The 13,030-nt window shown below is 29.6% G+C and overlaps 1 protein-coding gene across 3 annotated transcripts in view; it reads right to left on the bottom strand.

The window, feature by feature from the left end:
* LOC101238429 (antizyme inhibitor 2) overlaps positions 1-13,030 on the bottom strand; it is a 78,732-nt gene that overhangs the window by 40,965 nt on the left and 24,737 nt on the right. For all 3 annotated transcript variants that reach the window (XM_065814664.1, XM_065814665.1, XM_065814666.1), the window contains one exon: positions 4,689-4,851. In XM_065814664.1, coding sequence (XP_065670736.1) covers positions 4,689-4,851 — 163 coding nt within the window. The remainder of the gene's footprint in view (positions 1-4,688; positions 4,852-13,030) is intronic.

Raw genomic sequence — 13,030 nt, 5'->3', positions numbered from 1 at the left:
ATGATAACCAAGGAGCCATCGCTTTGGTTATAAACCCTATGCAGTAGTGATTTCGCCGGTTATCCGGTTTTTCGGTTAACCGGATTTTCTTCGAATATCAAATATCTATTTTCGAATAATAAAAACCGACTTAAAATTTTTATAGAAAGTAACAACTTACTTATGACGCATATTGTTTGACATATCTTAATTGATAAAAGATTATAAACTTCTTTTATTAATTTAAATGTTAATTTAATCAGTTTTGTTTGATAATATATTCTTATAACAATTTACAATAGAAATCTCAAAGTATTACTTATTACTTATGCAACTTTAATAGTTAATTTTTAAGAAAGATTTTTCGGAATATTCTGGAACTTTTTTTGCTTACTCAGCGTGTTTTTTGAACCAATAGAATTCGTTTATTTGTAGATTTGGCGGTATTTTAGTGTTATCAAATGTTCTTTAACCCTTAGAGCGCGACGAGCCACGATCGTGGCTTTAAAAGTGGTCTTTGAAACTATGACTTTTTACAGCAAAATACCGCTGTTCGTATATTAATAATGGTAGCATTGAATAGAGCACATTTTTTTCTATCTTTTGGTATATTGTCTTTATATATTTGGCATTAAAAATGAGCGACAGTGAAGAAAGTTGTATGGATGTTGAAAGTTGTACCAGCGAAGATTTTTTAAGTTCCAGCGATGACAGTTTGTTTGATGAAGGCACGATAACTTTAATTTAAAAATTGTATACAATATTATTTAATACAAATATATCAACTAGTATGATAATTTGGAGTTTTTATTTTAATTTTTATGTAGACTTCAGTTCTGATGGCTATGTTGATGTAGATGATGTTGATGGTAATGTTTTAGATGATTGGGTATTTGTTCTAGGAGATGACCTTGGTCCTGATGTTGTTTATTTTACTGGTGAATCAGGACCCAAGCACTCAATTTCACCTGAGTCTAAGCCTATTGAATATCTTGACTTGTTTTTTACTCGTGAATTTTTGCAAAATATAGTAAATTTTACTAATAATTATGCTGATACATGGATTCAAAATAATCAACAACATTTGAGGTCCCATCCAACATCAAGAGGTCATGGATGGATTAAACAGGGAAAGACCAATCTTTTAGAGATAAGAGCTTTCCTTGGAGTCGTAATTAACATGGGTCTCATCAAAAAAGCTAACCTTAAACTTTACTGGGATATAAGTCATCCTTGTGCATCTACTCCCTGGTTTGTTACCCACTTCAATCGTGACCGGTTTCAACTATTGCTTAAATTTCTTCATTTTACAGACATCCACGTGCCAAATCAACAACCACTCAATAAAATTTATAAAATTCAGTTTTTAGTGGAACACTTTAACAAAAAATTTCTTTATTATTATTATCCACAAAGAGACATTTCTATAGATGAGAGTATGGTTGGCTACAAAGGAAAGACACCACATCTGCGTCAATATATGCCAAACAAACGTCATTCTAGGTTTGGGATTAAGTTATGGTGTGTTTCAGACAGCACCAATGGTTATTTGTGTCAGTTTGAAATTTACAAAGGAGGAAAAGACCCAGATGTAGCAGCCATTGCCTATGGTATGACTTATAGTTTAGTTTTTCGTCTTTTGCGCCAAACTAGTTTCCTCCATCAAGGTCATCACTTAGGTATTGACAATTATTACACTTCTCCTCAACTGTTATTAGATCTATATGCTCATCAGACCACTGCAACAGGCACAGTGAGAGTCAATAGGAAAGGCCTACCAGAAATCTGCATCAAATCAAAATTAAAAAACAAGGAGGTTTGCCAATGTAGAAAAGGTCCTTTGTTGTGTGTGGCATACCAAGATGGTAAAAAAAAGCCTATATTACTATCTACTGTTGCCAAAGCAGGTTTTACTGAAATACGTAACAGAAGAGGAAATATAGTTATGAAACCAAATGCTGTTGCCCTTTACAATAAAACCATGGGTGGTGTAGATTTGGGTGATGCACAGCTCTATGTGTACTTGTCTGAGCGTAAAACAATAAAGTGGACAACTAAAGTTGCTTTTTCTTTATTTGGTAGGGCAATTTTAAATATTTATTTATTGTATAAGCTCAATACAAATGAACATAAGCCAATGTCAAGAATAGATTTTATGATGGCTATAGTGGAAAGTTTAGTCGGAGATTATTTTCCAGTGAAAGTAATTTCTAAAAGACGAACATCAAGAGATATTGAAATGGCTAGAAGTACAATTGTCTCATACCCACTTCCCCAACATACTGCAAATAACAATCCATTATATGGTCACAATCTTGTGAAAGTTAGTGCAGGAAAAAAAATAAAATGTGTAGCTGGGCACCAAACTCGAGTGCGCACAAGTTGGCAGTGTCAGTTATGTGGTGTTGGACTGTGTCCAGCCTGTTTTTCTAATTATCACATAAAAGCTGTGCATTAAAATCATTAAACTGCTTTTAATCTTATAAACCTACAAAAAAATAAAGTTCAAAAATAGTTGTTTTCTTGTTTGTTTTTTGTTATGTTTTTTGCCGGGTTTTTTTTAGTTGAATTTTTCTGAACGGCATTTAAATTTTATCGAGCGCTCAAAGGGTTAAATTATTTTTCCGGACCAAGATGTTTTGAGAACATTCAAGTTTATCCATGTTCAATCTAGGTCCGCATAACAATAAGTTTTTTAAATACACGCAATTTAACTTTATAACATCTTTCTTTTCCTGATCAAATGTTTTTATATGAGAGAATGCTTTTAAAAATCCGCTGATATTAAAACATTTTGATATAAAAAAATTTGCAGGGCTTATAATTTGTAATTATATTAAGTTAAACGTTAGAATGTTCCGTGACGTCAAGTGGCTTTGTAATTATAGTGCATATATATTTGATAGTGGTTGTTAATATGTTTGTACGACTTTATGTGTAATTTTTTTGTAATGTCTTTTTCCATGTTTTTACTCTCGTTTTCCAAATAAACGTCACCTCCCCCCCCCCCCCCCCTCGTTTATTAATTTTTGATTATTTTTCCCACCCACCCAAAGCTTATTAAGACCCCCCGTTTATTAATTTTTACTTGTTATCAAAGTTAAATTTATATCCTTAGATTTAAAAAAAAAAAACTCTATGAAAATCGGCCTAAAAATTAAAAAATAATTATATCAGTTACAAATAAAAACAAAAAGTTCAGGCGAAAACAAGCTTTAAAAATCGTCGAACTTAGTTTATTTCTCACCAAAGTAAAAGCAAATTAAATTATATTGAAATTATGATTAAAACGGCTGATAGAAAATGTGCATTTGACAGCAAGCCGCGCTAGAATTAAAAAGTTTTATTCGTGTTTTGTAAAAAACTTTTTAATTTGAATTTATAAATTAAAATCCTTTTATTAACCCCCTCCGTAACCGAATAGTCGGTTAACCGCAAAATGATGGGAACTGTTATCCGGTTTTTGAAACGGTTAACCGGCGAAATCACTACTATACAGCACATGAAATCGAAAAATTGACATTCGTTACCATTTCGTACGAGAATTTTATCAGCAAGACCGAATACTATTAGAATATATACCATCAAACGATAACTATGCTGATATTTTTACTAAACCAGCGAAGAAGAACTTAATACAAAAGTTTAAGGAATTTTTATTCGGAACTTAGATTGATATGTTGTCAAGTTGGTGTGTTAAGTTTATTGACACCATTTTTGTTTACACGTTTTATCGGCACCGTATTTATGTGCCGATATTCTTAATGTTTTATGTTAGCCACAAGGCATTTAGTTTTTATATAATAAAATATATAATACAAGTGATATTGAATCATTAATTATTTCCTCCATCATGGACAATACGAAGATATCAACATGCTCTATTTATTATTATGATTATTATTATTATTATTATCATCATTATTTTATGTTAATTCACCTCCTCAAAGCCAAGAAGGCAATTATAGATGAGGAGGCTACTTATTTGTGGTTAAAACCGTCTTTCAACTCTATAACTCCAAAACATAAACCTTGACGAACAAAGCAGCTGTGTGAAGAAACAAGTTGAAACAAGTTAATATAGGACATTAAAAATTGCTTCTATTTCTGCTTTAAAAAAGACCACTCTTTAATTTTTTTGCCTCAATGCAAGACTTATCAAAAGTAGAAAAAAAAAAACAATTTTAAAGTAGCTAAAACTGGTTGCTTTAGGTCAATGTTAAAACTCATGTTTTCAGAAACTAGTAGATAACTAATAGGTTACAACTAGTAGATAAATTTTTTATTTGTTGAACTTATTGAAATACTAAAGTAGTTTAAATCAGCAAAATGTAAGACTTAAGATTGCATTTTTTTTTAAATGTGGATGTTTTTATATAAGGTTACTTTTTTTTTTGTTATAAATTTTACTTTTCAAATTTAATTTTAAAAACTTTTGAAATTTGAATTTTATTTCAAATTAATACTAACTATAAAAAAAAAAAATTCTGTGAATTACTTAAACTATGTTCTCACCTTATGCAATCAAATTCCTGCACTCAAGACTCAACAAAATTATTTAAATTCATCTATAAACTAAATTGGGAAAGACCAGAAGAGAAAAGAAGAACATAGAGAAAGTAAAAATAAATAAAGTCCATTTATCGATAAAAGTTTTATTTTACATCTAAATAAAATTTCAAAACTAAATAATGAAAAGTAAAAGTTACTTGACATGAGACTCTTGTTTGCATGGATTGGCAAAAATAATTCTCTCAGGATCAACTTCCAAATCAAGAACGGTTTCGATTTCACACTTACTTGCGCAATCAAAGTTTACTCCAAGTCTTGCCAGCAGTGCAATGACTACATGGTTTGGATTACTTTTGACAGCTGAAAATAAAAACTTGTTTTTAAAGAAAAAAGATGTAAAACTGAAAGAACAAATGGCTTGACTTCGGTAAACACGGTAACAACAAGAGTTTATTTTACCTTGCGGTAAAATAAATTATTTTTTTGACATTAATTGTCTTTTGAGAGCTAAAAATAAATATTAAAAAAAAATAGAAAACTAAAAGAACAAATGGTTTGACTTCGGTAACCACGGTAAACCATGCGGTAAAATTAACTCTTTTTTTTACATTAAATTTTTAAATGCCCAAATTATAAAAGAATAAAAAACTTTTTGAGAAGCATAATGCAATCGTAATACTAACAATCAATACATTTTGGCTAATACATTGGTTATAGAAAAAAGTTATACAAAATCAAAAATTTCAATCAATTTTTTAAGATACTAACATTTGTATTGCCTAACTGGAAGCCCCAATGGTAGCAAATTATTTATTTTTTTAATCAACAGTAATTATGTTTGCATCAATTTTTTTTTTTTAATTTGAATTTTCATGCTTTATTTTTCTATGCAATGCTCTTATATCCGAAGTAATTGTTGGCTTGGCATAGGAACAGCCACAAATAGACAATTAAAACAATCCAAAGTAGCTTTTGCTATTGACCAACATTTTTGCGCAGCAAAGTACAACTCAAGCGATGAGTACTTTTTTGATTGACGCTCTAACCAACTGAGCAATCCACTCACTGTCAATACTGAACATCAGAATCGTATCGTATCTTATAAAATACATTTAGATAAGCAAAACAAAGCAAACTTTTACTTGTATTAACCCGTAATACTTGTCCTGAGGATACATCTGTCTAATGTAAAGCACCAATATCCCCGGTATAGGCTAAAATCTTGGTAAATCAAGTAAAAAAGAGTTAAAAGATGTTTAGTAAAAATATTAAAGGTAAACCTGTAAGTTAACAATTACACCACGGATTTAGTAATATCTTGTTATCATTGTTTTGTACAATTGTACCGGTACCATAGAGACTGCTTTCAGTTCATGTTGACCATGGTTACTCTCGAGTCCTTAATACAAGGGGAGGTGGATTTTAGTCCAGATCTAATAAAGGGGGGTGGAGTTAATAAATGGGTGGGAGGGGATTTTTCATGTTAGAATAAGTTACTTTTCATTAAAAATTTCAATTAATAAATCCAACCAATATTATATACAAAACACGCATAAAACTATTTAATTTTCGCGTGGCTTGGGTCAAATGCGCATTTTCTAACAGCTTTTCCATCATAATTTCAATAAGATTTAATATGCTGATAAAAGTGGTGAGACGATTTTCAAAGCCTGTTTACATTGAAAGTTTTTTGTGTTTATCAGTGATTGAAATAATTTTTTTCTAATTTTTAAGGTCGATTTTCACTGATTTTTTTTTTTAATTTTGTTTTAGTTTAATAAAGTTTCTGTTGATAGTAAGTAAAACTATTAAACATGAGGAAGGGGGGGGAGAGGTCTAAATATGCTTGAAGTGGGTGGGAAATTTTTCCAAAAATTATTAAACGCCCCCTTCCTTTTTGTTAATGTTAAGGACTCGAGATAAACCAAAATTAAATTAGCTGGTAATAATAAAAGAGACAACAAGTTTTGAGCAAGATGTTGCACAGTGTAGAATTTTTTGTTTAGACTCATGTTTAGACTCTGAACCTAAAACTATACCAGTCAAAAATAGCCTTAAAAATGCTCCTAAGAAAAAAAAAGGAAGTGATTGTAATAACACCGGTAAAACTTATATTAGTGATAATATAATTTTCACCTCTGAATAAAAGTATTAATACTAAATTGTAGGTATCTTTTAATTGCCATATTTGTAGATTATTATTGTTGAGACCATACAACTTTTGCAACAACTTTAAGTTGATTAACAAGACTATTTTTTTATGTTATCGTTTAGTACCTCTTTACTCGATCAATTTTCATTTTATTTTTTATCATTCTCTTTCTATCTATCTGACTCCATAATATATGTATATAACTGTTGACGTTTTTTAAAGAGTAACTAAAACAATATTAAATTTAAAACAATATTAAACCAAAACAATATTAAACCAAAACAATATTAAAAGCCACCAAACAAAAGCAAACTAAACGATCTCTGGACTTGCATATTTACACTTTTTATAATGACATTTGTAAATTTTCTGATCAAGAACTAATTAAATTGAAGCTTTACTAATTCATTTATTGATTCTACCTAGCATTTTTTTAGTTGATTTGCAGTGTAACTATCCCAACTAACATTTTATAGCGGGATTTCAATGGATCTATAAACGCAATTTTGAGCGAACCGCTGTAGTTTTGCTCATCGGTTATTTAGTTGACCATTTGTGGCAGCCGCCAAAAAAGGTTAAAAATGAATATATGCATTTTTAGCGGTTAATTGGAGTTTTGCTCATTGATTACTTAGTGGATCATTAGTGGCCGCTATAAATGGCTAGCCAATATCTTTCATGTTAATAGTGGGTAGTCATCGGTTAGCTATTTTTGGCAGCTGCCACTAATGGTCCACTAAGTAATCGATGAGCAAAACTACAGTGGTCCACTCAAAATGTCTATATAGGTTCACTGAAATTCTGCTATAGAATGTTTTCTGGGTAGTGATCACACTCTTTATGCTACTATAGAGAAACAGTTTAATTCATTGGTAGATATCCAAAATACTGCAACTTTAATTACAAAAGTTATTTATTACATAAACTTTTCTTTGGTTTGTGGTCTGAACAACATTCAACTCAAAAAAGTTCTTACAATAATGTTCTCTAAAACTTTCTTCGAAACTTTCTGAACTATAGTTTAGAACTATAAGTATACTTAACTGGTACTTAGCTGGATCTTAATTTCCCGCCTGCTATAAAATCACATAATTTTTAAACCTGCAGATCACTTTGACTCCTCTAGCTATTGCTTATTTAGTTTACTATTATTAGCAAGATCTTTGAGTCTTTATTTACCAAACTTCAAATATTGCTTCTTAATTCTAATAACTATATCTCTGGCAACCAACAAAACATTTTAATACTCTCGTTCTAGTACTGACTTGTAAACCTAATAAAAATATTGTAACTAATATTTAAATTAATTAAATTATAACCTTATAGAAAAGTTGCATGCATTCAAAAATGCATTATATGAAAGGTGGTAAACAAAAGCTATTGCTTTTGACATATTGTTTGTTTAGGTCTACTATGCTGATCATCAGCTTTCTTTATATTGTATATCTGGTAAAGTCAAAGTTAATTAGTCATTGCTTTCTAACTTATTATTAAAAAGGTCCTTGATGGACAACTCTTAATTACCAGTAACCTCTGGGTACCATAAAGTTTCATACATGATCCTGTATTGTTCCTCATTTATACTAAAATGGTGGCTTTACTTGATTGTGCTTTCCATTTACATATTTCTGATTTTAGTCTTTAACTCTATAAACCTGCTACTCGTCATTGTATTAAATACTGTCGACAATAGTCATGTTATTAACATGACAACAGTGACTAGAACATGACAACAATGCTGTCATATTTTTATTCATACGAGATCCGAATATGTAAGTGTAGAGCTGTTGACTAAAATATTCTCAGTCATGTATAGAGTTTGGCATATTTAGCATATATTCTGCTTCATAATGCAGCCTGCATTATAAACGTTTTTATCATGCATTGAAGGATAAAAACATTCTTTTTAAGTGAAAAAACTCTCTAAAATTAGTGTTGTTATTAGTACTTATAACAATTAGTACTAATAATAACACTAGTGTTGTTATCAACTTCAACTAAATTGACTGAAAGTCAACTTGTCGAAAGTAGAAAACAGCCGACTTTTCGAAACTTGTCGAAAGTAGAAAACAGCCGAAAAATCATTTTTTGGTGTTGAGATAGCTTACTTCCAGACATGCAGCAAACTCCAAATATTTTTATGTTTAAATTTATGAAAAATAATGATGCTTTGCAAAAAATTGCGAAAAAAAATTTGCAAAAAGATTTGTAACCTCGCTCAAGTTTAGGGGTTACAAATTTTATGTGATCGTAATTTTTGAACGCTGAGAGATAACACTACGAAACTTATAGATGACTATAAGTCTAGTTGAGAATAGTACAAAAAATATTCTATCAACTTAATGCACCTCACGTTTTTGGAGCGGGAAGGAGGAGGGGGTGTGGGAAAGAGGAGGATGAAGTTAAAGATAATTAGGGAGGGGGGAAGGGGCTATGAAATTAAAAATAATTTCATTATTCTTAAAATAATAAGTCTTGTATCTTATTTTAAAAGTTAGTTACAACTCTTTGAAAAAATTTAGTAGTGATATTAAAAAGATATATCCAACATTTCATCTCTCATACATGGATCTATTTTTGTTACTTTCACTAACGATATGGCAGAACTATTTGTTAAGAATTGTTCCTCTTTTAAGTTTCATGAACCTAACGACAACACTCTTCCAGTTATTCCAGAAAAACAACACTTGCAGTCTTACAAAAAATTTCTCTTTTCATACTATTGTTAGCAAGGTATATGAACTAATAAAAAACATGGTATATGAACTAATAATTAATAAACACCTCATCTTAAGTCTTTTTAACTACGTAAGTTTCTGACGATCAAGATTTTGATGCTACTTTCGGATTGTTAACTGGTACTTCTGAACTGGTTGAAACATATTGTGAATTAGATGGAAGAAATGAATTCTGTTATATGTTGCATCTGTGAAAGTTTTTAAAATTATTGAATCATTTCTAAAAAAGCGCAGTATTAAAGATGTCCTTGATGGAAACAGTTTTCGTCATTTTTAAGAACTTTTATGGTACCACAATAATCCTTAAAAGACCTAAACAGATATTATGTAACATAATAGAGCAAGAGCCCTTAACTGCCAAACCTACTTAAGCTTCGAAAACGTTCTTAAAACGAAAAAATCTAATAACGCTCTAGCGAAAACCTTAGTTACATAACTTAAATGAAAATAATTACATTTTGATTGCGTCAAAAAAGTACTGGTTTCTATCAGCATTTAGTAACATTTAGAACCAAGATAAAAAATTGTAATAAAAATGAATTTAAAAAATGGTTTTAATAGCTATTTTGTTCAACATGAAAATAAAAAACAAAATAGCTATTTAAACCATTTTTTAACTTCATTTTTATTTCAATTTTTACCTTAGGTTCTAACTGTTATTAAATGCTAATAGAAACCTGAAATTTTTTTTTAATCTCAGGAACCTGTTACTAGTCAAAGCCACCGTGATCTAAAATACATAGTTGACCATTGTTTCTATTTGTGTTAGGAGTATGCGCTAAGAAACTTTCAGGCGGGCACAGGCTCTTAGACTATAATATTTAATAAAATACCGCGTAATTATCATATTTTAAATGTAACTAATTACATTCTACTTAAAAAACAACTATCCAATGATTTTTTTTAAAAACGCCTTAAGCAATAAATGCATTGCAAATAAAAGATATAAGTTCAGAAAAATTAATAGACGTAAATGGTGAAATTTCCGGTGAAATTTTATTAAAAATTTTCCGATAAATTTACTTTCGCAACACTAGTTAACAGTATTTATTTATATTTATTTAAATACAAATAAAATTATGCAGAAATATAAACTCAAAAAATGCGGAAATATAAATTAAAACGAGAAAATTAAATTAAGAAAATATTAATAGGAAACATGAAATTAAAATAAAGAATTAAAAAAAACTCCGTAATCGTAAATAAAATTGTAAATAATTTTTTTTTAATGTTTTTTGAAATATTAAGTGTCAAGATCAGTACTATTACAGGATTTAAAAAAAGTTTTTTTAATATAAATCCGGCGCAAATACTACAACACTAGATAAAATCTTTGAGAGATTTAATAAGTTCCTTGCCAAAAAAAACAACCTAACAAACCTATAGCTAATCAGTGAAGCAAAAGATGTCTTAAACTGGTTGTTGAGAGAGTCTAAAACTTTGATATTTACACCTACTATCGAGGTATTCAAAAAACGATAACTTTACTTAATTGGGATTTTTGTTGGGATTACTTCTTAACAGTTTGAACAGTTGTTAAAAATTTATTCAGTCAACTTTTAAGAGAGTAACTAGTTCAGTGGCGGATTTTTTGATGTTTAAGTTAGAGAAAATAACATTAGTGGTTAGAGTTCTGGCTTCAGAAATAGAGTTCCGTGGTAAAGAATCAGCTCTGCTCATACATGCGTCAATTGGATAAGGAGGAAATGTGAGCTTTGTTTTTAAATGCTACTCTGCGGTATAAGATAATTATCTCATTCCGCGAAATAGCAAACTCTGTGATAAGACCGTAAGGACTTCTTTAAACACCTAAATATCTAATAATAATAAAAAAAGCTTCTAGACATGGAAAAATTCCATAAAAAAGCCTTGCAAAAAATTCCCATGATTGAAGCATGGGAACAAAAAAGCCTTAAAATTTTAGTCCCAGCTGCATCGATCGTGAGAACAACAAGTTGATGATTTTTTGTTCTATTCTCAACTAAATTTATATTCATCAACAAATTTAATTTCATGCATTAAGGTACTTTAACGTATGGGCAACATGTGTAAGATAAAATATTTTTATCTATCACCCGTTGACTATTATTTAAACTATTATACCAGATGATGTAGCAAGATGTTAAAAGAACAAATATAACTCTTTTTATCCGCATAATAGTAAGTATAACAACAGAATATGGTGGGCTTAAATTAAACTAATTTCTGGTTTTTTTGTAGCTCTTTAGTTAAAAGATAAGTAAAACCATTCTATAATATCATTTTACATGTGCTTATATGATTTTGTTTCTAAATACAAAGCATTTAAGAATAATTTGTAGCATTTTTTTAAAGGCATCTGTTTTGGATTAAAATTGACAGAAATGCCGAAGTCCAAGAATCAAGCAAAACCTGGCGGAATGGCTTACATATGATAAATTTTTCACAATTACATGAAACGAATTTAAACAAAGCAAACCCAAAAGAGTTAATTTTAAAAAAAGATGTATCAACACATCAAATGTCAACAGATCTAAAAACCAACTATTGTAGAAAGATAAAATCCATTCCTAATGATGTTGCATATTACTGGTAAAAGCAAAATATTTGAGCCTGAAGTTATAAAAAGTCTTTTTATTTCAGAAATTGAAACAAACACCAAAAACTCAGTCAAAAAGAAATACAGCAAAAAATTCATACATTTATTTAAAAATTCATACATTTTTTCAAAAATTCAAACATTTCATCAAAATTTCATAGATTTCTTTGGAATCAGATAGAGCCATTAATGTTCTGTAAGCCTTAGACAATTCGACCATTCTTATGCATTGCTAAGAAAAAATTTCAAAAAAGTTTTTAAGAAAAATTTTATGTCAGTGTTAACCTGTATAGGGTGTTATATTGATAGTTGCAAACCAACAACAAAATCAATTATCTATCAATAATATTACATAACTAATTAATTTTTTTTATCAGCATATCATTAGCAATATCATTAGTATACACGTAATAATGTTTCTAGTCGCGTCAAGATAAAAACTAACTAAAATTTATAAAGATGAGTCAATGTTACACCACTTTACCTTAATTTCTTAGGGCTCAAAAATTTTGACTTTATAATTTTTGAAGCCCCACAATTCGATAAGGTCTTAATCTTTGTAATATCGTAATTTTTCAAGTAAAAAATATATTTTATCAACTTGTTGCTCTCATGTTTATGACAATTTTAGACAAATTTTAGGGCTTTTTTATTCCTAGACTCCAATTATAGCAACTTTATTTAACTTTAAACTACATTTCAAAAATTTTCTTTTTCATCGCAAAGACGTCTTTTTGACTTGCCGCTGGAATAATTGAACCCGTCATTTCAAAAAGGGCACACTTTTTTTATATTTCGCTTTTTTTTGCCATTTTATTTATTTAAGTGTTTTACATATTCTCTTTGAAGGAGAAACAATTTTATATGCCACAAGTCAATTTTAAATCCAAATGAAAATTAAATTTTGTTTGAAAATGGTACAAGTCCAGGACTTATGCCTTTTTCAAGTGAAACGAAGCGCAACTGAAGTGACGTAATCTAACCTTAATGGTTACAAAAATGGAAAATTGCGAGCGAGCTGAAAATGCATATAGATCTAGAAATAGAGTGTCTGGTATAAGGAATAGCGGA

This window comes from Hydra vulgaris, chromosome 12 (genome assembly GCF_038396675.1).
Source record: "Hydra vulgaris chromosome 12, alternate assembly HydraT2T_AEP".
NCBI classification, from domain to species: Eukaryota; Metazoa; Cnidaria; class Hydrozoa; order Anthoathecata; family Hydridae; genus Hydra; species Hydra vulgaris.
Note: the sequence above shows the minus strand (reverse complement) of the source record. Positions and strands in the feature narration are given on the sequence as shown.